General features: G+C 43.5%; 1 protein-coding gene across 1 annotated transcript in view; it reads left to right on the plus strand.

Moving 5' to 3' along the window:
- The first annotated feature begins 1,651 nt into the window (after nucleotides 1-1,651).
- PLEKHO2 (pleckstrin homology domain containing O2) overlaps nucleotides 1,652-27,491 on the plus strand; it is a 47,398-nt gene continuing 21,558 nt past the window's right edge. The window contains exons 1-2 of the mRNA XM_066592886.1: nucleotides 1,652-1,734; nucleotides 25,439-25,585. Coding sequence (XP_066448983.1) covers nucleotides 1,726-1,734; nucleotides 25,439-25,585 — 156 coding nt within the window. The 5' untranslated portion in view covers nucleotides 1,652-1,725. The remainder of the gene's footprint in view (nucleotides 1,735-25,438; nucleotides 25,586-27,491) is intronic.

Genomic DNA, 27,491 nt, shown 5'->3' on the forward strand with positions numbered 1-27,491 from the left:
CTCTACACAACCATTGCTTATGTTTCCAACATTGTTTTGGAAGTTGTGCAATGGATGCTAACTCCATAAATTACATACAGGAACGCCCAGCAGATGCTGTGATGCCCATGTACAGATTCCACAGCCGGTGGTGACTCTATTCACCCTCTTTCTATAAAAGGTCAGGAAATGGCCCAGTGGTCATGCAACCTTTCCTCTCAGCAATAGATGGTGGCATGGGAGCTCTTGCTTTAGACCAAGATCTTATAACTGACCCTACAACTCACCATCAGTCCAGATAAGAAAATGAATGTATTTTGGACGTTTCTCAACACTTTATGTAGACCATATGTATTTTTAAAGTGCATAAAGCTGCTTAAAGTTGAAAATAAGTACCCCTGATTCACTGAAAATAAGACCTACCCCGAAAATAAGCCCTAGCATGATTTTCCTGGATTTCGAGAATGCTTCAAATATTAGCCCTACTCCAAAAATACACGCAATTTACAATTAATAAAAAAAAGTCAATTCAAATAGTGTCCAGGCAGCTATACATGAAAAAAAAGTTTAATATTTTGGAGCAAAAATTAATATAAGACCCTGTCTTATTTTTGGGGAAACATGTATTAAAGGGTATTTCAGGCTTTTTCTTAACTAATGACCCATCGTCTTGATAGGTCCTCAGTAGTTGACGGATGGGTGTCATCAGAGGATAGGTCACCAGCTGAAAAAGTCCGGAATACCACTTTTAACTTCTTAGGGCCTTCCTTCAAATGTCAATACTATTACACGGGGTGACTGTTGAATGCTTAAGTGCCTGACAGTTATCCCAAAGACTACCGAGCCTGTGCTTTCACACACAGGAGAAATAATCGTTCAGTGAATGGAGGCTTAACCGACCAGAAAAACTCTACTTTCGTCCACCTCCAATCAGCGTAAACAAGCAATCGTTCATAGATAAATGACTGCCCGTTTATACAGGTTGATTACAATCAGGTTTTTATGCCTGCGTAGAATGAACAATAAGTGAATGAATTATAGTTTGTCGTTCAGTCATTGGTCATGTTTACAGTCAATGATCGTTAAGTTTTGCCCGATCCCAGGGTTATCAGAACAAAACCGTAGTGTGTAAAAGGCCCAAAGCCAAAACCAGGAGTGGGACTTACAGAGAACGGCTGGAAGGATTTGTATCTCTCCCGTGTTTTGCACCAACTCCTGGTTTTGCTTACAAATACTGATGCAAAATAAATACTAAACATCCAAAAGTGGATACACTGTTTATCAGCCGTACATAGTCAATTTACCATTTTTGATAGTGGATGACGAAGGCTTGTCCATTACCTAAAAATTGCACCTTCAGATACGGCTGCACCTACAATCCTAACTGTTCCTATATATAAGCAATGCCCTCTTTTAGCCAAGACAGTTTAGAGCACCGTTAAGAGTTGCTACATTGCTCTGTACTTTCAGTTCACTGACTCAACTTCATTTCAACCACCGGAAACCCAAGTTTTTAAGCAGAGGTTATGTTAGCAGCAGCAGAGAAAGAGGAATAGAGGAGAGCAGAGGGAGGAGAGCTGAGAGCTGGGGCTAAGAAGGTTCCTCTTGCTCAGCCTGTCAGGGCCTAAGGTCCAGCCTGGGTGGGTGGGGTGTACGGGGAAGGGGGTGCATGGAGGACGACATCTGGCTTCCCTTCCTGTAGAGAAGTCCTAGGGCTGGGCAGCGTATCCTGGGAACAGGCTCACCATGGAAGATGTAAGTTATATACCAGCCTCTCTCTTATTAACCCATCCTCTTTCATTGTCACCTGTTTATCGAATCAGTGCTTACTTGAACATCTCGTAGGATGGGCGTGTTAACCCTTCCTTTCCATAGGGATGCAGTGATGCTGTAATTATTCATCTCCTTCGGTTATTCCTGAGGAGTCCAACAGGAAAAGTCAACTTCACTTTCCACTTCTCCGTCAGTGATGGTCTGAAAAAAAAAGGGAAGATAGTGTAGCAAAATGTTAAAGCCAGAAAACAAGCATTTAGCAGAATTTTTCTTGTAATAGGTAGTGTGATTGAGCGACATGAAGGATGCAACTTCCTTCTCCATGCAGATGCGAAACAGTTAAGTAGGTGTCCTCTTCTGCACACCGCAGAACCCTGGTTATGTACTTAAATAAAGATGCTGAGTACAAGCATTACAAGGCGCTGCTGTGATCCCTCAGTGCTATCCGCCACATAGTAGCCTAGCTGGAAATCTCTGCCTTGTCTTAGAAACAAAGTGACAAGAGGGATAAGTACAAACCGGAGTGAGGTCACCTGATTACTAATATCCCTGCTCTGGATATGATAAATGGCTAGATAAGAGGAGAAGATAGAAGCTTCTGCTGTAGATCAGCGGTCCTGGAAGTCATCATGTCCTGTCTCATGATGCCGGCTGCACAGAAGGGGTTACTGCACCAGCAGCTGTGTGTCAAGCTGTTGCAACTTCTCTGTGCTGTACCCAGATTGTACTCTCAATTCTGCAATGGTTTTCGGCTGATTAAAAGTTTCCAACTCCATCGCTAAGTCATTACACTTTCACACAGGCATTCCAGAAAAGCTAGGAAAGAACTTCAAATACTATAAAACTATTATTACTACTACTAATAATATAAAATGATATCATTCTATGGAAATTCTGATAAATGACTATTTAAAAGCTATAAAGCCTAATTCACAACGATGATTTTTACATCCAAGGTCTATCCGAGTTTGTAGACTCGGATCCATTAAAATTGATGGGTTGGCCAGACGAACGATTTTTAATATGCTCCGTGTGAAAGAAATCACAGCAGGTCTTATTCTTGGCTGTTTTCATGGATGAGAACAGCACATGCAATGTGTGGGGTCTGAGCAGGGGAGTCCTTGTGCTGTCCCATGCAAGTTGCACCTGACAATCTCAGGCACAACTCATACACGGTGAGCTAAGGCTATGTTCACAGGGGACGGATTTGTCACAGGTTTTCCGTGCGGACGCTCAGACAAGAAAATCCACGGCATTTATGGTTGCAGCAAATTCCACCACTTGTGAACATAGATTAAGGATGATTTCACACATTGCGGGTTTCATAACAAAATTCTGCAGCAGTGTACAGTACATTGTAAGTGAATGGGGTTTTAACAAACCTTTGCACACACATTAGCACATGCAAAATTTGAGTCACGCACGTATCTGCGCATTTTACTGTACTTTCCGTGCTGACTGGGACCATTCTCATGGGCATAAGACACCGCTGCTCCCTGAGTTAAAAAGCTGTTTAGCCTAATTAGTTTCCTGTGTGGTCTTTTCCCCATGAAATTGCGCAGTGTAATGCACAATCGCGCAGGTCTTAGGTGCGTATTTGTGCACCCCCCATAGACTCCTTAAACAGTGCATGCGGTGAAAATGAGAAGCAGCGCAAGATTTGTGCGTCACGAGACACACAAATCTAGCGTGATATGAACCCTATTCTTTTGTCACGAGTGATGGCACGCTCTAACTTTCCTCGGAAAGCATCGTCCATTGATTTCAATAGTGACTTCAATGACCCGTATGGCTCTCGCATGCCGTGCGATGTGCATGCGAGGTTTCCCATTGAAATCCATGAAAAACACTTCCAATTTTCTATCACTTGTGAAACTCGTGCAAGAGCATCGGAACTTCACAGATGCGATGCAAGGCGGTTTTAACGCCTCACATCCGCACATAAATCCCACGCTCATTAGGGCTTATTCACACAAACGCATTTGCGCTTTGTACTATGCATGCAAAATTTTGCATGTGTAATACGCAGTAAATAGAACCCATTGACTACAATTTTTTCGTGCATACTGTACATTAAAATTGCATATATTAAACTAATCAAACTAAATTGCTATTTATAATCAACGGGAGTACGCTGATGGGGTTTTTTGTGTGCAAGGAAATAAATGGATTTTCATTGATCCAGTCACACTTGCGTATAGTCATTGCATATGTGACGTGTATAAGCAAAATTGCAACAATATAACACACAATGCCAACGCAAGTAGTAGCGTAGCAGTTGCGTCTTTCACGCATGTTGCCAAGAAACATGTTAACAAATTCTAAAAAAAAAGTAGGAAGGACATAATTTTAGGCTGTTTTCCTTGCTCGCGTTTTTTTCTTTGCATGCGTAAAATACGCGATCGTATGCAAGGAAAATTGAACAATATGTATTTCAAACGCTGAGATGTTTATGCAGCGTTTTATACGTACGCTCGTGTGAATGGGCCCTTAGGGTACATGCACGCATGTGACAAGTTTTGCGCGTTACGAGACACACAAAACTGGCACAAAAATACAACCCGTTTTTCGCAATGAGCGATTTCTCTCTCTCGAGATGGAAAAGTCGCAGCGTGTTCTATTCTCGTACAAATCTTCCGCACAGCACATACAGGGAGTGTCCGTGTGCTGTGCGATGCGAATCGCGCCCGAGAATGCCAACATAGGCAATTTCTCTGACATCAGAAAAAAAAGCCTAAAGGAAACCTCAAGTTAGTTTCACAGTCTTTTTGCAAAAAGGCAAAATCTTTGTCGGTTTTGACCCATTTGCATTTTTTTGCAGCACAAAATGTTGCATCCAAACATTTACTGTCGGTCAATAGTAAAATCTGAGTTTTCAAAATTGCAGCCTACTCTGGGCTGATGTTTCTCTAGTGCTTCCCATGGGGTTAATTCCTACGAGTGTCATTGCTCAGTGTGTAACGCGAGCATAGTATGCACGCATAATATACAGTGAATGGAATCAATGAAAGTACATTCATATTAGCGTATATACATTGCGTGTAATATGTCTGTGAAGAAGAACACAGCATGCTCTATTTCAATGCATATTACACACGTACAGCCCTATAGTTCTCTGTGGGTCGTGGATCTAAGGGCTTATTCACACAGGCGTAAATCGGTTGGGTTTTCACGTCCGGCCGATATACGCTGCCCCTCTGATGCATTGGTTTACAATGCATCAGTGCACAGGGGCGTATTTCCTATGGGAGCCAATGACAGCTGCCAGAGAAGGGAGCTTATTTCCTATGGGAGCCAATGACAGCTGCCAGAGAAGGGAGATGGGAGGGAGTTTAGCAGGGTGACTGCTAAACTCCCTCCCTCTTCTCTTCTCCTCTTCACCCCTTGCTGCTATTTGCAATGGGAGGGGGTGGAGCTAAGCTCCACCCTGCCCCGCCCCCTCTAATTGTAAACAGCGGCAAGGGGGAGACAGGGGGCAGGAGCTCAGCACACTAGCTCCGCCTCCTCCCCATTCAGAGAGACGGCGAGGGGGAAGGAAGGGGATGACAGCTTAGCAGAGCTAAGCTGTCTTTCCCCACCCGATGGCATATACGCCGAGTCCTGAATCACATAGCGCATATCGGCAGGCCGTTTTGACAGGCGGCCTATATACGCTCGTGTGAACAAGCCCTAACGCTGTACATACGCAATACATTGCGTATATGTGGAGGTGAATGCGCAACACTGCTATAAGGGCGTCTTCACATGGGCGTGTGATTTCAATGTTTTCGATTTCATTAGCGGTATTCTTTCCCAGTTAATACAAGTTGCAGGAAAGATAGGTCAGGACCAATCTTCCCACTGTTTTTTTTCTTCAAAATTGCGTTCTATGGAGCGTAGTTTGAACAGCCCAAGAAGAAGAAAAAACTGTTCATGTGCAACTATGCTCCGTAGTTGCGCATTCGGCCGTGTGTTTTTGCCCTGAGACAGAGCAGGGAATTAAAATAAACAAGTCACAATGCGCCTGACAGCTGCAGAAGGGGAGAAAACTAATCTCATCTGAAACTGCCCTAAAGTTGAAATCTGTTGCAGAACAGCACCAAAATCTGCCACATGTGAACACAACCTGACAGTGGTTTTACTGAAAAATGCCAAATCGTCTGCTAAAACACTGCTACCAGATGTTAGCTGTATAGGGTATGGCTGCGTAGGGTTATATGAATCGCACTACAAGCACTGCATTTTTTTTTTCTTGTAGTAGTAGTCTTTTTGGGTCAGTGTTTTTTTTTATGCAATATCAGCACGTCAACGTTTGGGCATTTTCGTGTGATCATCTCTATAAAAAAAACCATGAAAATGTATATGAAAATGTGGGAATACAAAAATGTTACCCCAAAAAGTCTCTAAGAAATGTCCGTGCCAATTAAAAAAGAAAAAAAAAAAGACTTTTTTAATCTGCATTTTTAGTGTCAAATGCCACCACCAAAAAATGTGCACAGGAAGCCTAATGGAAATATTCATACATGGTGTAAAAATCAACCACAAACTCTGCAAGTGTTACATGCTGAATCAGAGCGGCCTGACACGGCTGTATTTGAAAAGAATATATGCGGCAGAGCGACTTTTTGCACCATAAGTCTTTTTTGTGCGCGTTTAGGGCATTTTACTGTACTTTCTGCGATGACGAGGACCTTTCACATCAGTACATGATATACAAATGTAGTGATTAAAAAGGCTGTGCAATCTAATTACTCCCTGGTGTGTTGGTTTCTCCAAGAAATTGCGCAGTGTAACGGATTTGTGCACCCACCATAGACTCCTATGGGGTCTTTGGTGCGCAAATATGCACAAAGGTAGAGTATGTTGTGTTTTTTTTTCTGCGCACACAATATATATGCCCTCAAAAAAATGCATTATGTGAGTGTGAACCTCCCCTTAGGGCGGTTTCAGACGGGCGTATTCCTAAATAAGCTTCCTCTTGCGCAACTTTTTTGCATTTATTTTGGGATGCTTTTTACATCATGTGTGCAAAGATCTTGATAAATACGGACAATAAGGGGTCAAGAAAGCTGGGTACCTCCCAATAAAATTGGTAGAAACGACATGACTGTATCGTAGGCGGAGTTAGCAGAATGGGGCCTTCAGTGTGCATTTGCATACCAAAATAGAGCATGTCGTGTTTTTTTTTTCCCACGCTCGAAATGCGCTTGAAAAAAACACGTTTGCAGCGCATTCGGCGTGCAGATTTTGCAAGCGATGCAGCCGCCCTAAGGGTAATCTTCTTGACAAAGCAAGTAGGTTCTGGCTGTCGCCTAAATTTGATCTTCGTGGGCTAATCTTTCATTAGATTCATTTTTTGTAACTGCATCACTGCCGGGTGATATATGAACAACCTCTGATTGTAACTCAGACCAGATTTAAAGGGGAAGTCCCCAGGACTACAGGACAGCTGAAATCCCCACATTGTGCAAAAGGCATTACTGTTTACTTCTCGGGGGAAGTGTTACTCATTACTAAATAAGAAATATTCTAATGCCAAGGTTTTGGGTAATCCCCTTGCCTGCTCCCCCATGCCCTTCTGTTTCTCACACAGACTGGTTCCCCACGCCACCCTCTTTCTCTCATAAACTGCTCCCTATGCCACTCTCTTCATCATAGATTTCTTCCTGTACCCTTCTTTCTCTCTCAGACTACTCCCTCATATTGCCCTCTTTCTTAGAGACTGCCCCTCATGGTGCTCTGCTCATCACAGACTTCTCCCTGTGTCCCTCTTTGACATAGACTGCTCCCATTGCCTTCCTCTTTACCACACAGACTGCTCCACCATGCCACCCTCTTTCTCATACAGACTGCTCCACCATGCCACCCTTCTTCTCACACAGATGCTCATCCATGCCACCTTATTTCTTATAGACTGCTCTCTATAGCGCTCTCATTATTTCACAGACTGTTTCACCATGCCACCTTCTTATACAGACTGCTCTCTATACCACGGTCTCCCTCACAGACTGCTCTTCTCTGGTTCTTAGTCCCCTTATTAATCTTTCTCACCAGAAGCAGCAAGCATTCGCTTCCTCTCCCCTTTTTTCCCTCCACAGAGGTGGATTAGAGGTAAGCTCTTCCCCTTTCAGCATGGCCGTATAACCTACCAGTTGAACTTTTACATTCTTCTTCTCTGCATTGTAGGACCTTTGTCATGTGACTATAATTTCACTAAAGGTCCTGCACCTCTACGTTGTTACAGTTTTCCTGCCAAAACACATCCAAGGTGCAGGCGTCCTGTTTTCAGTGCCCTGCTGTTCCCTGGCGGCCAGAAAAAGAGCCCAAGGGGCACCCGGTCTACCCTACAGTCAGATACAAAATAAATAATTATATATCACGACTCAAGGAGTTATAAATAGGCCATATTCACATTATGCTTGGGCTCTACATTCAATGTATATATCAGCAAGTTCATTCATCTATGTGCTGACATATCCATAGACTGCCTTTAACCAGAACTGGCTTTTCATTATTCATTTTACCAGTATAAGTTGGTATATGATAGTCAACTATTCTTTTTGATACAACTGCAAATAAAAAACAGTATACCAATTAGTCAATGATAGCCGTATGTAACCCATTAACAGTATATGAGCCACAGATATTCCAAAATACAGTGTGCCACCCCATATTCCAGCTTGAGTAAGTCTCTAACTGGACAATTTCCTCGGAAGGCTTTAGGAGCATAGACCTGTGTTAATACGTGGCAACTACATGGAAGTGTTGCGTGGGCTCTTTAGGCTGCATTCACACGAACGTATATCGGCTCGGTTTTCACGCCGAGCCAATATACGTTGTCTCTCTCTGCAGGGGGGAGGATGGAAGAGCCAGGAGCAGGCACTGATCTCCCGCCCCCTCTCTGCCTCCTCTCCGCCCCTCTGCAATGAGAGGAGGCGGGGCGAGGCTAAGTGGTGAGAATTAGCTCCGCCCCTGTCCCGCCTCTCCTCATTGAAAATAGTGCAGGTGGGTGGAGAGGAGGCAGAAAGGGGGCGGGAGCTCAGTTCCTGCTCCTGGCTCTTCCATCCTCCCCCCCTGCAGATGAGGACGACATATATCAGCTCGGCGTGAAAACCGAGCCGATATACGTTCGTGTGAATGCATCCTTAAGAGCATATTGCTTGGGTACAGTATATTATTTGGGTTGTATAGAACATAATTATCTTGACACTATATCCAGCTATGGCTTAAAAAAGGCTGACATTAAGTGAAAAACGGCATGACTTTGCTAGTTACTTGCAGCCCGAGGGCTCCTTCACACAGGCGTATATCTTTTTGCGCGCACTTAGGTGCAACGGATTTCCGCTGTGAACGAGGCGCTTTTGCACGCTTTTCGGTGCATTTTACTAAACATTTTGCAGTTGCATGGCATGTTCACATGCCACGGGATACACCCTGGCATAATTTAAAAGGTAATCTAGTCTGATGAGGTCCAGATGTATTCTATTTCCAGAAATTTTCAACTACATTTTCTGCATCCAGTTGTGTAATTGCATATGCATTTGCGCACCCCCTTCCCCCATAGACTTCTATGGGACCCTTCGTTGCACACAAAACAGAAAATGTTCTATGTTTTTGCAAGCGCAAGAAAATAAAACAAAACCAATGGAACCAATGGGTTCTATTTTCTGTATTTTGAGTACGCAATGTTTTCATGCGCAAAAACACATGAAGGAGCCCTGATTCTCTACACTTCTGGGATCTTCAGGCATATGGGCTGTTTGTATGGCATAAGGACAGCTTCGCACGAGCTTGTATGCACGCGAGTTGCGCAGAGAATAGAACCTATTGTTTTTAATGGGTTCATTCACATTTTTGCTTTTGCACAGTTGTTTCGCAAGCGTAAAAATAAAACGTCACATAAGCACAATACATCAAACATGGTGTGATTACAGCTTTAGTTGCCTACCATGACTAATCTCCTACAGATGTCCCCAAAAAGTACGTACCCCTCAAAGTGCTGCACCTGCTTGTGCTATAGAGGCACCTTTTGGACACTCAACGTGCCATTCAGGAGCCTCTTTTTTCATTGCAACCAATTGAGGAACTTTGTCAGCAAAACCAGTAAATATTCGGTATAAGTGGGGGGTCTGCACTCACATCAGTGATCTGCAACTTAGAGTCATACTCCAGCTGCTGTGGAGCTTTAAGACCTAGTATAGAATGAAAGTTGAAAAATTGCAGGGCATGATGGGACTTTTATATTTGTAACTTGTGAGTGCACATAGTAGACCATTAAAATAAATGTATAAATAAACCAAAGCCAATTATCAATGTAGTTACACCAGTTATCTAGCTTCACTGCTTTGAAAAAGTTGGCGAACAGAATGTGTGAACTTTTTGCCACTTTTCTACTTTAAGTAGTGATGAAAAAGTCCAGTAGGTTCTGACACTGTTTAATGGTGGGGAGTGTATTTCTCAACATGTGTGTAGTGGTAAAGAAAGCCTTCACTATCCCGCTTTCCGTTAACAGCCACTAAACCAGTCTTTATTAAAGCTGTTGGAAATCCAGGTCCAGGAATATTATATTTACTGGTAAAGTCTATCTTGTGTTATTGCATATAATTTAGTGATCGGTAGACTTTATGCTAACTTGTAAGTTACTTTGGTGACTCAACAAGCGGAACTGAGTAGTACTCCGACCACAACTCAAGAGCAAAAATAGCACTAGCCCACCCAGTTGTTGCACTCTTCTTCTATCCTATCTTGCATGCTACCTTTATAAATATGTTGTAGACATCTATAGGATGCTTCCAGCATACATGGGCTTTGTGTGATTCTTATTGTCTCAATGTATATAGAAATGGCGCACATACTGCAGGTCAGCATAGCTGGTCCAGATACAGAACAGTAGGAGACTTTTAGAAGACTATTTGCAAAGTTGTTTTATTTATTATTTAGGCACATTGGAGGGAAAAAAATGTTGCAAAACTGCACATACCCTTTAAACTGTATCCAGTGTCCTCAGCTCATACTCCAAGAGATGTTCTCCACAATAAAGTCTTTAATACTTATTTGAAAACGAATCCTAAATTAAGAATTATTCCAACAAGCTAGTGCCACACTCAAAAGGATAAAAACACCAATATATACATAGGCAGGCTTGGTATTACAATGGGAACTTTGCCTGTAATACCAAGCCTGGCCACTGCAGTGGGAACGGAGATGCATGCAGAAATTAGCTCTGTGCTTAAAGGGGTTGTCCCGAGGCAGCAAGTGGGTCTATACACTTCTGCATGGCCATAATAATGCACTTTGTAATGTACATTGTGCATTAATTATGAGCCATACAGAAGTTATAAAAAGTTTTATACTTACCTGCTCCGTTGCTAGCGTCCTCGTCTCCATGGAGCCGACTAATTTTCGCCCTCCGATGGCCAAATTAGCCGCGCTTGCGCAGTCCGGGTCTTCTTCTTTTCTGAATGGGGCTCCGTGTAGCTCCGCCCCGTCACGTGCCGATTCCAGCCAATCAGGAGGCTGGAATCGGCAATGGACCGCACAGAAGCCCTGCGGTCCATGAAGACAGAGGATCCCGGCGGCCATCTTCAGCAGGTGAGTATGAAGACGCCGGACCGCCGGGATCCAGGTAAGCGCTGTGCGGGTGGTTTTTTTAACCCCTGCATCGGGGTTGTCTCGCGCCGAACGGGGGGGGGGGGGGTTTAAAAAAAAAAAAACCCGTTTCGGCGCGGGACAACCCCTTTAAACATACTGGCCCAGTGAACAGCTGACAGGTGGGGGTCCTGGGCGGCAGACCCCCACTGCTCTACTATTGATGGCCTATACTGCAAGCAATAGTGACCTCCTTAACTACCAAAACTAGATTCACGTCTCAGTATGCCAAAAGGTAGGGTTTTCACACTCAAGAACATATTTACTCTGCTTCAAAGCAAAAAAACATGCTTTATCTCTTTCAAGCCATAGCGTGAAAGTACACTTAGAATGCCAGTGATGAGGATAGACAATTTTTACATGCTGCTTGCTTCAGCACATGGCAGTGTGAGCTTATGTGGCTTGTCAGTATACAGATGTGCTGTTGCTCATAATAATGGCATGAGCAGTTCTAGAAGGGTGGAACTGTCTCCTCGTAGGGATGGTGCTATGTCTTGAGAAATGTGAAAAAACGGGCTAATTTGATAAACTAAATTTTGGTACTATGATGCTTTGTCAGTTCCACGTTCACTATTACTGTGCTCTTCAGCATGATCTACTCCACCACTAATGGAAGTCTATGGAGACTGTATATTTTGTACTTGGGCTTTATGCACCTTTTAGTAATGGGCCTGCCTGGACCCTTCAATAAGAAGTCACTACATACATATATATCCAGATGTGTCACCAGTAATTGTCTATTCCAAAGAATAACAACATCTCAATTACTAATGTCAGGGAATATAAAGTGTTAAAGGGGTTGTCCCGCGGCAGCAAGTGGGTCTATACACTTCTGTATGGCCATATTAATGCACTTTGTAATGTACATTGTGCATTAATTATGAGCCATACAGAAGTTATCAAAAGTTTTATACTTACCTGCTCCGTTGCTGGCGTCCTCGTCTCCATGGTGCCGACTAATTTTCGGCCTCTAATGGCCAAATTAGCCGCGCTTGCGCAGTCCGGGTCTTCTGCTGTCTTCAATGGGGCCGCTCGTGCAGAATGCCGGCTCCGTGTAGCTCCGCCCCGTCACGTGCCGATTCCAGCCAATCAGGAGGCTGGAATCGGCAATGGACCGCACAGAAGCCCTGCGGTCTACAGAGAGACAGGATCCCGGCGGCCATCTTCAGCAGGTGAGTATGAAGACGCCGGACCGCCGGGATTCGGGTAAGTACTACCCGGTGTGTTTTTTTAACCCCTGCATCGGGGTTGTCTCGCGCCGAACGGGGGGGGGGGGGGTTAAAAAAAAAAAAAAACCCGTTTCTGCGCGGGACAACCCCTTTAAGTTTCAGAATGCAATAAGTGTATGTTTCTTACCTTGTATTGGACTATTGACCCTTAAATAGAAGACTAAAACCTATGCTTTGTAGGCCGGTAACTAGGATTTTAAGATAAGAAGTCAACAGACAAATTAAATAAGGCTAAGCTATTTTAACAGAGAAGACACACAATTATTGAAGAACTATTGTCTAATGCAACAGCAATATCCTGACTTAGGTAATTCTGTGTCTGAGACGGGCCTTAAGAGCTTTGAGAATATTTAGTAGATGTCAATAAGTCTTATGATCAATAAGTATTTTCACCTTTGTAACAGTAAACTACGTAACACTAATCTTTGTACCAAGCAACATTTGGATACGCCCTTGTCTTTCTGTATAAGAGTTGGCAATGTTGATAATAAAGTAGAATTCATCAAGATTCTCACTGGAGAAATGTCTTGACATAACATGGAGTAATTTCATGCTATTGATAGATAATTGCTAGCAAATCTCCTCATCACGGGCTTCCATATCTACCAATTTGGCACCTGGCAACGAGGTCATCAGATCAGTACCGCTGTGGTCCGATAACACTACATTAGACATTATGATTGAACTATGAGTTCAACCATGGTGCACCTCTGCCGCTCTTCTGGCTGACTTGTCGCTGGGGCCGCGGTCGGGGACCACCATCTGTGCTCCAATCCTGCACGCCGCATTCCTCCATATCCTGCTTCTGCCTGTAGGGCTCGCGTGTGCTTCTGCCCCCACACTTAAAGGGCAAGTGCATGCTCCAGTAATGTGTGCCCTTCCCATCTGCCTGTATTAGGTATCCACTCTCAACAGTGGATGCCTAAGTAATTAGTCCCATCAGCCATTGAGAGAAAGCCCCTGTTAATATGCATTCCAATTCTGACTCCTTACTATTCTGACTTCTGTGCTCCCTGATCTCAGCTTTGTTTATTGGACTTCATTTTTGCACACTGCCTACCCTGACCATCTGCTTGGACTTCGTTACTGCTCTTGTGCCACCAGCCCTGACCATAGCTTGTCTTCCTGTTCGCACCTGTCTACACCATCAGGTACCACACCTCACCCCTATGTAGAGCCATCAGTCACACAACCATGACTATCTATGTGAGTAATGGCTTGGGGACCCCACAGCAAAGACCATATACTGCTTGGAAGGGTCAAGGGAGAAAACTAGGGTTCTCCAGATACTGCCTCCTCAACTCAAAATCAAACCAGTGTCTGGCAAGGCGGGTCTACATCTAATTTATTTTTCCATGGGTCCCAAACTAACAAGTTTAACACTTGTGGGGAGCTTTTAGCACATCATAGAAGTTCATGGCACCAACATGATAGTATATTGCTTACTCTGTATATGGCCAATACTAATATCTGATTGGATCTGATTGGATTTCATCACCAAGATGATTAAAATAGTGGGACATCTGTCAGAGACATCCGTTTAACCTATATGTCTCAGTGTATACATTAAACGGCCCCCATTAATGTGGTGTGAATAGAGCCTTAATGCGAATTGGCAAATACATTGCTTTTCATGCATTAATCCTGAGTGACAGCCAGTTCATTCGCAATTCTGAACGCTTTAGTACTGCGCTCCCCTAGCATACTTGCTGGTACAAGTAGTCTTCTGTATCATGCCTATCAAGCATTCCAGATTTAGCAGATCAGACCTAGATTGCTGGGCTGTTCCACAGACTCCAAGCTTCTGTCCCGTCAGATGTAGTGATCATCATCACTTCTGCTAGAAAGACTTTTCTCAGTCTTTAAGGGTTAATTGACCACTTATATATAACTAGTTAAAAGAGAAGAGCACTGAATTAGGGAACTGTGCATGACATGTGAAGGTATTGTGGTTAGTACTACTATGCAGCACTATGGAGATGCTTCGGCTGTCTCTGGTGCAAGGGCATTTTGCAGTGATATACATTAGGTTAAGGCACTTTCACATCTGCGCTCGGGATTCCGCTTTCTTGCTTCATTCGTGGAGCAGGAAAGTAGAATTCCCACAGCCAAACAGTTCTGTCTCTGGGCAGAACCAAACAGCGCAGAGCAGGCTCCATTGACTATAATGGGGTCCGAATACTTTCTGCCCAGGTGCCTAGGTTTTGGATGGAAGAAAAAGCACTGTATATAGTTTCAGCTGCATCTGTGGTTGAACCTCTGGCAAGATGTCCCGATGCAGATGTAAAACCACCCTTAAAAGGAGCCCCTGAACAAAGGATCCCGAAACACAAAATGGGGTGTTCTTCTAATGCTTCTTACACCACATCCCAACATCAAAGACCAAGAGGCTATTTTCTTCTGCTTTACCCATCATCAGACGGCAGCATTACTCTTTGGCTTTTCCTCCTTCTTAGTTAGTCTAGGTTCTCACTTGTTATAGCCTTATAGCACCTGCATGGGCTACCTTTATCATATGCATGCCCCAATCCTGTAGCTGGCATTGAAATGGAGACATGGTGGATAGTATTGAGTGAACTTTGCCAAAGTTTGGTGGTGGTGTGGCTCAGCAGTTGCCTAACTGTTGCCTTTCAGTGCTGAGGTCCTAGGTTCAAATCTGAACCAGGACAACATCTATGTGGAGTTTGTATGTTATCCCTGTGCTTCGTAATAACCACCTTTATTTATATAGCACATGCATATTACGCAGTACTTTATCACTTCATATTTTCTGTCCCCATTGGGGCTCACAATCTATATTCACCTATTAATATGGTTTTGGAGTGTTAGAGGACACACAGGGAGAACATACAAATCCCATGTAGATATCCTTGGTCAGATTTGAACCTAAGAGCGAAATAACTGTCTTCTTTTTTTTTAGTGGGTTTGGTCAGGATGGACCACCTGAAGTTCGATTTTGCTCCAAACCAAACTTATATCAAAGTTTGACCCAAAACAGTCCTTCTGGTTGAGTTTGCTCAACAGTAATGGTGCTATGGGGATACTGTGAATGGCTTCATTACTGGGCCTCAAAAAACTGAGTGTGTGAATTGCCTGAAATAGTAAATAATAAACTATTTCTACTATACTTTGAGGCTAGTTTCACATGGGTGATCGTCTTTGTTCCCGTGATTTTTGGGCGTCAGCAATGCTTTTTTAAACATAATATTGCATTGCTGCCGCCCGCGGTAAAATCGCGAGAGTTAATAAGACTTTCTAATGTTAAAATCGCAACGTACTGTAAGTTTGTTGGGTTGCGATGCGATTAAAGGGAGAGTCCATAGGGAAACATGGGAGATTAAAAAAAAAACGCACATCACTGAAAGATAGAACATGCCGTTATTTTTTGTCCTCTCAACATTGCATCAGCGAAAACATCACAGATTGGAAAAAAAAAACATTGTAAATCATTGGTTTCATATTCTGCTTTTTTACTGACTCTCGCATCACGCTAAAATTGTGCAATTTTCTCACCCGTGTGAAACCACCCTAACTCTTCTCTTTGGTTCTGACACTTTTGTGTTGTTTTCTTGTTCCCCTTATGCTTGTTGTTTTGGAACTATGTCATGACACGTCATGCATAGTAACAAGTCATATGACTCCCCAAACAGGAAGAGAAATATATTACAAAATATTGTACAAGTCTTACAAAACTTATTCATTTACTATCTTAAGTCCTGAGAAACCTTGTTTTAAAACTTTATTATCTTGTTACAGAAGTCTATGTGACTAAAACAGTCAGGATGTTGGTAGAAGGACAAATGACGGATTAGTACGTCTACAATTAGGAATTAGAATTTAGAATTCAGTGTCAGTTTATGAAGCATCCTGTGTAAGATTGTTTTGTTTTACAACTTCAAGATTTCTGCTGATGGAGCATGGACTTTAGAATCTGATACATTTGTTGTGTTATTGTTAGGGGATGCTGACTATGTGGCTATTAAGATATTTTGTTTTTATATTTTCTTGACCAAATCATATTATGTTATACATTTTTCACATAACACATAACATTCTGTTATCTATAGTAGCAGAAATGTTGCAAAGCACTAAGGTTATTGTTGCAGTTACTCTTGACATGCAGTAGTCTATAAATGCTCTTTGCAGTTCTCCAATACAGAACTCATGGGGCTACAGAAGTGAAAAACAACTTGGGAGGAAGTGGGAATGTAAATAAAGAAGCATTTTAGAGTCTTCTGAGAAGTGAGTGACACTGAAACACTCTGAAAAATCTATAAATCACTTCTTGTAAACGCTCTATTTCACCACGTGTCACACAGTAACAGTCCTATCCTTCCCTATGGGTAACATATGCAACACTGTCCATACACAATACAGAGCGAGGAGTTAAAAAAAGAAGACACAAACCACACTGTGCATGACAGGTGTGCGAGCGAGTCTATCACTGCCATATGTGGTGATAGCTGGTTCATCGCCCCCTTCCACGATGATAAACCGCTGCATGAACCACGCAGCATTTTACACCTACTGCTGTGTGAATGGGGCCTTAGGGTACATGCGTATGGGGTACATGCGTATGAGATTTTTTTCCATCCGATTTTCAGATTCAAATGTCAGTACGAAAATTGAACAGAAATAACACCCATTCATTTGAATGGGTGTATGAACATGGACTTCTTTTTACTCGGACGTATAGTCTGAGTAAAAAAAGATCTTAGCATGTCTTATTTTTGTCTGATTTTCAGACAAGAATAGCAGATGTCAATGTACGGTTTCCCGCACATTGGGTAACACACGGATCCAAGGTGTGCCTGAGAATCTTGGGTGCAACTTTTTCTCAGTCTGTGTGCAGGTATCCTAATCTTTAGGCCTCATTGACATAAGCATTTTTACGTGGCTATTTTGCCGCAATAAAACGTCATTCGCAAATTGCGACCATGTGAAGCATTGGATTCCAATGCATTCATTCACATGGGTGATTTCTGGCACCGGAAAAAATGACACTGTTAGAACATCAAATCGGTGACCTAGGTCTTGCCCTATCTTTTGACAAAAACCGCTGCTATGGGAGCTGAAAGAAAATGAGAGGGGGGGGGGGAGTTTACCTGCATCCGGCGCTCAGAAAAGAAGACAGCTGGCTCTATTTAAGCATTAGAAGTCATTACGAGGATCTCTGTTGACCGATGGAATTCCACGATGCAACGTATTTTTTGGTTCCCCCCTTGTGAATGGATGAGAAAACGCTAATCAATCTTGGGACTTCTTCACTGATGTGATTTTCTAGCTAGTGGAGTAAACAGATGAACGTGTTTGCGCAGGTTTTTGCACACATGAAACTCACACCCGTAAACCGTGACAAAGTAAAGACATTGATTTCAATAGGTTCATTCTCATGAGCGTGTTTCTTGCAGGCAAATCCTGGATGCAAAAAAAGATAGAACCTGCCCTATCTTTCTGCATGTTATGCAGAGAGCTGCACAAATACACTCCGTTGCACATACGTATGTCTGTGGAAGCCCTATGGGCTTATCCACACTGCCAAAGGCGCAACTATGCTCGGCAGTATGGAACGTAGCTGCGCCTGATTGAGGGGAAGATCTTTTCCTTCGCTGGCAGATCATACTCAGTGCCAGAGTGTAGGAGTTTGAATATTACCGTGGGAAGGTAGGGGCTGTCGATCTTCCCCGCACGTAGTTTAACTCCGGTTATCCTCACCCACTCTCTAGCTACTGATTAACAGCTGTCTCTCTATTACTGTGTAAGGCGAGACAGCCATCAATCAGTGGATGGAGAGCAGGGTGGGCTCCTAAAAATCAAGTACTCTTTCCTGTAATCCTTTATGTGTGGCTGCTGCTAATAAAATGCAACGTTCTCCCATAACTACTGCATGTATACATACAACTGACACATTGCTGTAATCTGCATGCCTGTCACTATCTTATGTCATACAGGGCACAAAAAAGAATGTGACAGATTTCCTTCGAGAAATGCTAAACTAAGAACATTTAATATTCTAATAGACGAACATAAATTCTCATATTTATTATATAACAGTATGACAGATGCTTTAGGGCTCAGTCAGACGACTGAATTTTTCACACATTATAGGCATGGGGGAAAAAAAAATCACACATCTCGTGTAGAAAAAAAATTGCGTGACCGGGTCCATTTGCACTCACATGTCCTATCTTTTGCAGGTGCTAATTTTCTCCGCTTCTAAAAAATGGACATATGACCACTTTCATTGGAAAGCATTGGTTCTAATACATCAGTTTTATACACGGCCTATACATGCGTGAAAAATTTGCTCGTTTGACTGAGCCCTTACAGGCAGCTGCACCAATGCCCTGTCCACCTTATTCCTTTTTGCCCTTTAGAACAGCCCTCTGTCTTAGCTCCCAATGCCCTCAAGCCTTCTCCCCTGCTCTTAGCTGTCCTATCAAAATATGTGCTAGACCCATTCTCTTTAAAGAGGTTGTCCAAGACTTAAAGGGGTGGTCTCGCGAAACCAAGTGGGGGTATACACTTCTGTATGGCCATATTAATGCACTTTGTAATATACATCGTGCATTAAATATGAGCCATACAGAAGTTATTCCACTTACCTGCTCCGTTGCTAGCGTCCTCGTCTCCATGGTTCCGTCTAAATTCGCCGGCAGCTTGCTTTTTTAGACGCGCTTGCGCAGTCCGGTCTTCTGCATTCAGCACGAGCCGCTTCAGTGTGCTCCCCGCTACAGCTCTTCTGCGCATGCGCAGACGAGCTGTCACTGCTCGGGAGCGCGCTGGAGCGGCCATTCTGTACCTTCCTCTGTTAGAGGAAGGTGCAGAAACTGGAGCTGCCCAGCGGAGAAGCCCAGCCCAGCCCAGCAGCCCCGAGAAGCGCCCCAGGTAAGTGATGGGTCGGGGGGGGGGCTGCCGCTGCGCCGGGCTGGCGCCGGGGGAACTAGCGCTAGGCCGGGGGGGCTGTCGTTGCGCCGGGGGGGCTGCCGATGTGATGGGGGAACTAGCGCTAGGCCGGGGGGGGGGCTGTCGCTGCGCCGGGGGGGCTGCCGATGTGATGGGGGAACTAGCGCTAGGCCGGGGGGGGCTGTCGCTGCGCCGGGGGGGCTGCCGCTGTGATGGGGGGGGCTGTCGCTGCGCCGGGGGGGCTGCCGCTGTGATGGGGGAACTAGCGCTAGGCCGGGGGGGCTGTCGCTGGGGGGGGGGGCTGCGCCGGTTACCTTCTGCCTGGCGGTGGGTGACTGGTCGGCGGCTGCGGGGCGTCCGGTCGGCGGCTGCTTGGCGTCCGGTTGCCATGGAGACACAGCTGGCAGCGTCTCGGGAGCGCGCACGTCGGGCTGCAGCGAGCGACGGGGAAAGAGCCGGCGGCCATCTTGGGGAAACTTTTATAAGTTGCTGAAACGCTGGAACGGTAAGTACAAACCAGCTAGGAAAGTCATTTACAGGGGTAATTAGTAATGTATGTTTAATTAGGGGGACTGGGCAAAAAAAAAAATTCACTGCTTCCTCGAGACATCTCCTTTAACTATGCATGACCTATCCTCAGGATAGGTCACCACTAGTTGATCGGTGATGTTCTGCTGCTCATGATCCCCACCAATCAGATGCTTGCTAGGCCAACTGTCCCTGTAGACACAGCCAGAAGTATACAGCTCTGTCCACATTGCAGTGGCCAAGGTTGGTATTGCAGGTACAGTCTCCATTGAATTCAATGCTGCTGCAATATTGAAAGGTCATCAATAATTAAATCCCAGAAAATCCCTTAATGGTGCTTTCACATGAGCAGAATTATACCATAATGCGCACTGAAAGATGTGGAAATTTCTGCATCAAAATCCGCTTACAGACATTTGGGTATTGGAGTAGAATTCTGCAGCTGCAGCTTCATATGGGTGTATTTCTGTGCATTTCTGCATGCATATAATTTATGTGCGCAACAGATAGTAAATAAAACCCATTGATTTCAATGGGTTTGTTCACATTTCCATATTTTGCATGCACATTTCTGGTGTGCGAAAAAGAAAGCAGCATGCTCTACTTTTGTGCGCACCAAAGGTCCCCATAAACGTCTACGGGGAGGGTCTGCAAATGTACATACGCAAGCAGTGTATTCCCACTGGAAAAGGAATACATATGGAACTCACTAAGCTAATCAGCTATGTCAATGGATGGGCCGGTGGTTGCATTTGTTATTTGCACGCACAATTGTGTAGCACTTGTGCATACAAAAAGTACAGTAAAGTACGTTGGCACGCAAGTAAAAAAGCCTTGTTCAGGCTACAAATATATTGCGCTGAGGCGTGCGCAATTGCACATACTCCAGTGTGAAGCTGCCCAAAGCTGCAGCTTTCAATGCACCTTGCAGAATAACTCTCATCATGTGAAAACACCGATAAGGAGCTGACCATGCTTCACCATATGAACCTGCTATTCCAGTTCCATCTTGATTGGACAAAAAGCCTGATGTTTCTCTCTAGGGTGCTTTCAGACAAACATGTTTTCTCCCCTTATGCGGCCGTGATAATCATGGCCACGGAACGGGACAAAATGCAACCTCTAAAATCAATGGATTTCAGTGGTTTCGTTTTCACTATTTGTATTCTTGACCATTAATACTACGGCTGAAAAACGATAGGACCTGCCCTATCTTTCCCGCATGTAGTGAACAGTAGTGCAGAACCTATCTTCCCGTGGAGTTTTTAAAACTTCTGCCTACTCAAGCGTACTTGCGTCTACGGCCGCCTGAATCTGCCCTTAAGGCGTCATTATTCATTTACTCTATTCGGATTTGACCCGCTGTGTTTATTGCCCTCACTTTCTTCTCATTGCCAACCACAGCCCATATCAGACCATGCTGCTTTCCTGTGAGAAGTGTTCTTTGGAGCCTATACTGTATACAGGGCATAATGCACTATATGTGCACCAAGCAGAAATTTAAGGGTGGTTCACATGCATTGCTTCTTGCAAAAAAAACCCCACAGCTTTTGTTTTAGTTTTGATGCCATTTTTTTAGCCAAAGCAAGAATTAGATTCAAATGGAATGGGAAATTTAAAGGAAGGATTTATACTTCTTCCTGTTGGATCTATTTCTGACTTGGCCTTAAAAACTGCAATGGCGTTTTTCCAAAAAAAATACCATCTTAACAGCTCTGATATTTCACATATAGAAGTGCAAACTTTGTTAAGGCATCCAATATGTCAATCCAAAAAGTCCATATACTAATGCAACATGCTTGCAAGACCCTCAACAGGCTGCAACCACTGCATAGCTAAACATGGACAATCAGAGCATAGACATCTTCTGACAAAGTACTGTGAAATCATTTGTTTCAAAGCTGGTCATCTCACGCCGCACATCTCGGGATACGTGGAGCCAAGAGGAAATGAGGAAGAATATATCTGTAGGTGTGGAGTTTAGATCACAGAAAATTCCACAAGTAATGGCACATTCCATCCGTAGATAAAACTTTTCTCTGCAGCCCATCTATGCAGCCACTCCTCACTGCTATTCCTGGCTCTATCTCATTGTTTGCCTGGCTTCCTCTGTGTGATTTTCCCTTTGTCTCTGTTACCTGGTAATTTCCCCATCATCTTCTCAAACAAACAGAATTAAACTCCTGGCGCCGTATACAGTAACTTTCACACACATGATTGCACGCTTGCTCGCGGGGTTAAATGCATTCTATAGCAGCTGGAAGCATCGCAGCTGAGAAAACAGGCCCCCAATGGAGCAATAAAGAAGAAAATAGCACCGTAGGTTATAGCTTATTTTTCCTAATGTCTCCTAATGTGCGGCAATAGACGGTTCATTTATACACACGACTTTCGGTATTATTGATTTTTTTCTTCGCTGTAGTTGATAAAACATTGGATGTCTGTGACCCGACACTATAATACAAAGTGCCAAATAGTAAAGTGTACATCCAATAATAAACATGGTGTCAGAAAACTTCATCAAATCTTAGGGGTACGTCAATGCAGTAAATATCGTCCACGGCAGATTTTTTGCTGCAGATTTTGCCATGGATCTACTGCAAAATCCAAATGTATTAAATGCAGATTTACTGCGGATTTTACCTGCTCATGTTAAGGGGTGAAATCCCTGGTGAAAATCGGTAGCATAAATTGACATGCCACAGATTAAAGGCAACTTCAGAAGGGCGTGCATGGGTGTGCAATGCGCAGAGAATAGAACCTATTGTTTTCAATGGTTTCATTCTCACTTACGCACGTTTCAAGCGCGCAAAAAGGAAAAAGCAACATGCTCTATATTGCGTTTGTGCACCAAAGGCACCACTTTGGGGGTACGCAAATGCACACCTGAAGACCACGAAAATGCGCAATGAACTGCGCCATTTTGCAGGGAAATCAATAACACTGGGGACTGCACAGCCTTTTCAATCGTGGTGCGGGTGTGTCCTGCGCCGATGTAAACAGTCCATAGCAGCACAGAAATTACAGTAAAAAGTGCTAAAATGCATGTGATAGCACGACCTTCACAGTGCAGAAAGTCGCGCTATTGTAAGTGTTTTTCGCTTACGTTCGTCTGAAGCCGACCTAAATGGAAATGCGAGAGATTAAGGGCAGCTTCAGACGAGCATATTTGCGTATGCATGTGCGCATGCAAAATCTGCACACGTAAACACGAAAGTGAGAATAAATCCGTTGAAAACAATGGGTTCTATTCTCTGTGAATTGCTTACCAAAGGCTCCATTGCGCAATTATGTGGGGAAATCGAAAACACTGGGGTCTTATTAGGCTGCACAGCCTTCCAAAGCACGGCACAGGTATGTCTTGCGCTGATGTGAATGGTCCCCGGCAGCACAGAAAGTACAATAAAAACAATCAACACACGCGTAATAATGCGACCTTCACAGCGCAAAAAAGTTGCGCTGCAGATTTCTAAATCTCATCCACATTGCTTGTACTGTAAAACGCAGTGGAATGTCCACCAGCAAATGCACTGTGGAAAATCTGCAGAGTCTCCGCTATATGTTAACATACCCCGAAGGATGAACCCTTTCCATACACTGTTAGAGCATATGGTGCTGATAAAGGTCACAGTAGAGTGCTGCTGTGAAGAACAGCTCTAGCTTTAATGTACACCATAGCCAAATGATACCGCGCTAAGTGGTTTCACCAGAGATGATACCTCATTGTAGGATGACCCAGACCATCATGCTTAATTAACGAGGGTTGTCCAATGCCACATCTGCCTGTCATCTGAAACAAGGAATTATTAATAACACTGATATTTTGCTAACTTGTTTACATATTTAACCCTCCTTGTGATTTCATTTGGATATATTTTTTAATCAGTATTAATTTCTTTGGAAATTATAGTACTAACAATAGAATGATCTTAGACAGCCGCTGCAGTACAGTACAGGGTGATGCAACAACAATGCTGCTAATGTAAAGCTGATATATATTCATACAGGAAGTGATATACAACAGCAGAATGACATGAAAGGTTTTTAATGCATCTTATACGAGGGGCTGCTGATAAGTCTTTGGCTTTACCCAGAAAGAAACGAGATGGGAAGATGAAACTTTACATTTATTCCACATACTCTCCACTGATGTCAACACACTTCTTACATCGGTATTCCAAGTTCTGTAAGCCTTGCAAAAAGAAGGATTTCAGTTGTGCCTCAAACCAGTCATCCGTAGCAGCCATGGCATCAGAAATGGTGTGAAATTTCGTACCCTTGAGGTGTTTCTTCAGGTTTGGAAACAGATGATAGTCGGAGGGAGCTAGATCTGGTGAATAAGGTGGGTGGTCAACAAGCTGGAAGCCCAGCTCCACCAGTTTTGCCGTGGTCGCTTGTGCAGTGTGAGCAGAGGCATTGTCTTGCAGGAACAAGATTCCTTTGGATAGCTTGCCGCGCCTTTTGGCCTTCAGAGCTGCCTTCAATTGGTCCAAAAGTTCAATGTAATGCCTGGCATTGATGGTGGAACCATTTTGAAGGTAGTCCACTAGCAGCACGCCCTCTTTATCCCAGAACACAGACGCCATCACCTTAGTGGCTGATTTTTGCACCCTGAACTTCTTTGGGCGAGTAGAACCACTGTGCCTCCACTCTTGACTGCTCCTTGGTTTCAGGGTCTTACAAATAAATCCAGGTCTCATACATAGTGACCAGTCGATACAAGAAGTTCTTATCAGTCGCATGCTTTTCTGATCTGTTGTCAAACATTTGGGGACCCACTTTGCAGATAGCTTCTTCATGTTCCAATGTTCATGGATAATGACACAAACACGTTCATGAGAAATCCCCATGATGTCTGCTATTCCTTTAGCTGAAATTCGCAGATTCTTCAGTATGAGGTTATGCACAACATCGACGATCTCCGGACCAACGACCTCTCTCAGTCATCCAGGATGTTCCTCATCATTGGTGCTGAAGTCGCCCGTTTTAAAATTGGCAACCCAGTTCTGAACTGTAGAATATGAAGGGCATTGATCCCTCAATGTCTGCGACATATCACCATGAATATCCTTCGCAGAGTTTCCTTGCAGAAACAAGAATTTTATAACTCCTCTGCTCTCATTTGCTGTGAATATCACCTTAGACTCTATGTTTTCCCGCGTGCCGAGATCACTGTTGTCATAAGCTACAAACACAACATTTTGAAAGCATATATTAGACGCATAAGGCTTTCATGTGATGTAACATTCATTACCAAAGAAACAAAAAAAGAACACAAAGCCAAAGACTTATCAGCACCCCCTCGTAGATGTTTGATGTCACCCTGTATATTTATTTGTGTGATCTGCATTTCCTTTCCTGTAAAGTAACATATATACTTGCATATCTTTTTCAAGGGTGTGAAGGGAAGCAGCGTTTCTCCCCCAGAATCTAAAGTTGTCCACAAAGCCGGTTGGTTGAAGAAAAGTAGCGGACTATTGGGATTGTGGAAAGATCGTTACATTCAGATACTGCAAACTCAGCTTCATATTTTTGACAATGAGGTAAACAAAAACTGCTAATCGCAACATCTGGACAGATGGGTTGAAGAATTCAATTGTATCTTTGGTCACAGAGAAAAAAATAGCCCAGTCTACCGTACTATTGTGCAAACAAATGGAAACCTGATGAAACTATTAGAAGTTAATGAGATCCATTAAGGATTATCCCACAAAAAAACATTTATCATGTATCCATAGGGAATCTAACTATTGGGTTCTTCAGGGATCACAAAAATAGCACCCCAACTCAACCAGTCGAATGGAGCAGTGCTGCACATGTAGAACCATGACTCTATTCACTTCTATGGGAGAGAGGGTGATAGTCGAGGGCTCTGCTTGGCTATCTCCAAGTGAACAATGGTCAGGCATGCGCATACCATGGCCCCATTCATCCAGTGAACTCAGGCTGTACTGTTCTTGTGATCCCTAGGGTCCTAGCAGTTGGACTCCCATTAGGCAGTCTTTTATCACATATCCTGTGAAGAGGTGATAAATGGTTTTTGTGAGGTAATCCCTTTAAAATCCATTTTCATACAGATCCATCATATTTATTGGAAAATAGAACTCATGATGTCAATATGAACAAAACCTAACATTTTATCAGTCATTATGCTATGACAATAATGAAATGGCCATACCCCAACTGGGTAGCACATGATCAGTGAAATCTTTAACTCTAACATGACTTAATAGTAATTGCAACATATGCCTAGAGAAGAAGTAGACGTAACACGTAAACAGTGTCTGGAACTTTTGGAATAGAAAATAGCAGATCCAAGTTATGGGAAAGGAAGGAAACATTTGGATTGATGGCATAAATATGACCCTTACAGGACATCCTGGGGAATCCCAGTTTTGTTTTCCTACAATTTCTGTACCATAGTTATACTTTCATATTACAGAACTGCATGTAACAATACCATAAAGGGGTTTTCCAAGTTGTACAATTTCGGTAAATCCAGTCCCCCATGCAGTAAAATAACAAATCAGCATTTACTCACCTTTCCCTGTTCCGCGCTGTGTCCCGCTGCTCCTTTGACATCACGCCTACAGCCTTTCCCAGGCTCTTTACTGGACATCACAGATACTGAAGCCAATAACAGAGCTTAGTGCCCAATCACTGAGTTGTTATTGACTGTATCACCTGTGATGCCCCGTACACTGGGTTGGATTGCTGCCTGTAGACAATCAGAGTTACGGAGGACCCCCCATGGCCATGGGACACAGCGGGGAATGGGGAGAAGTGAGAATATGCTGATTTGTTATTTTAGTGGATGGGGGACTGGATTTACAGAAGTTGTACAACTCAGAAAGTCGCTTTAACATGTTTCCTTATGAGGGTGATTCAATAACAAAACAGGGTCATGATGAGAAAAGAAAATTATTTGCTGTGGCCTTGTATAGCGTCCTTCACATCTGCATTGGAGATTCCATTTGGAGCCTTTGTCACAGATTATGTCAAAAATGACGGACAAAATAGCACAGCATGCAGTATAATGTTCAGTAAAATGCTGGACACCATGACAAAAGTCTGACAGACCGTCATAATAATCAATGGAGTCAATCAGGCACCATTGGGGTCTGTAATGTACACTTCGGCATTGGCGTTATATACATTGTTCTTTATCTATGATGGAGTAGAGCAATGGAAATGATTAGTAGAGATCTGAACAAAACCTTAGCCCTTCCGAATAAGGTCGTCTGCCTTTTAATGGTGCAGAAAACACAGGTTATGATAAGACGGCCTATGTGCTGGCAAGCTGCAGGAAAGCCACAATGATGTACAACTTCTCTATGATTATATCACTTTCTGTATTAAGAAATTGCTTTAACAAGTCAACATTTTCATCAGTCTAATCATCCAGAAAGTTTGCAAATGACAGGACTAGTTCTGTGGGTACTTAATTAT

Source organism: Eleutherodactylus coqui, chromosome 2 (assembly GCF_035609145.1).
Source record: "Eleutherodactylus coqui strain aEleCoq1 chromosome 2, aEleCoq1.hap1, whole genome shotgun sequence".
In the NCBI taxonomy this organism is placed as follows: domain Eukaryota; kingdom Metazoa; phylum Chordata; class Amphibia; order Anura; family Eleutherodactylidae; genus Eleutherodactylus; species Eleutherodactylus coqui.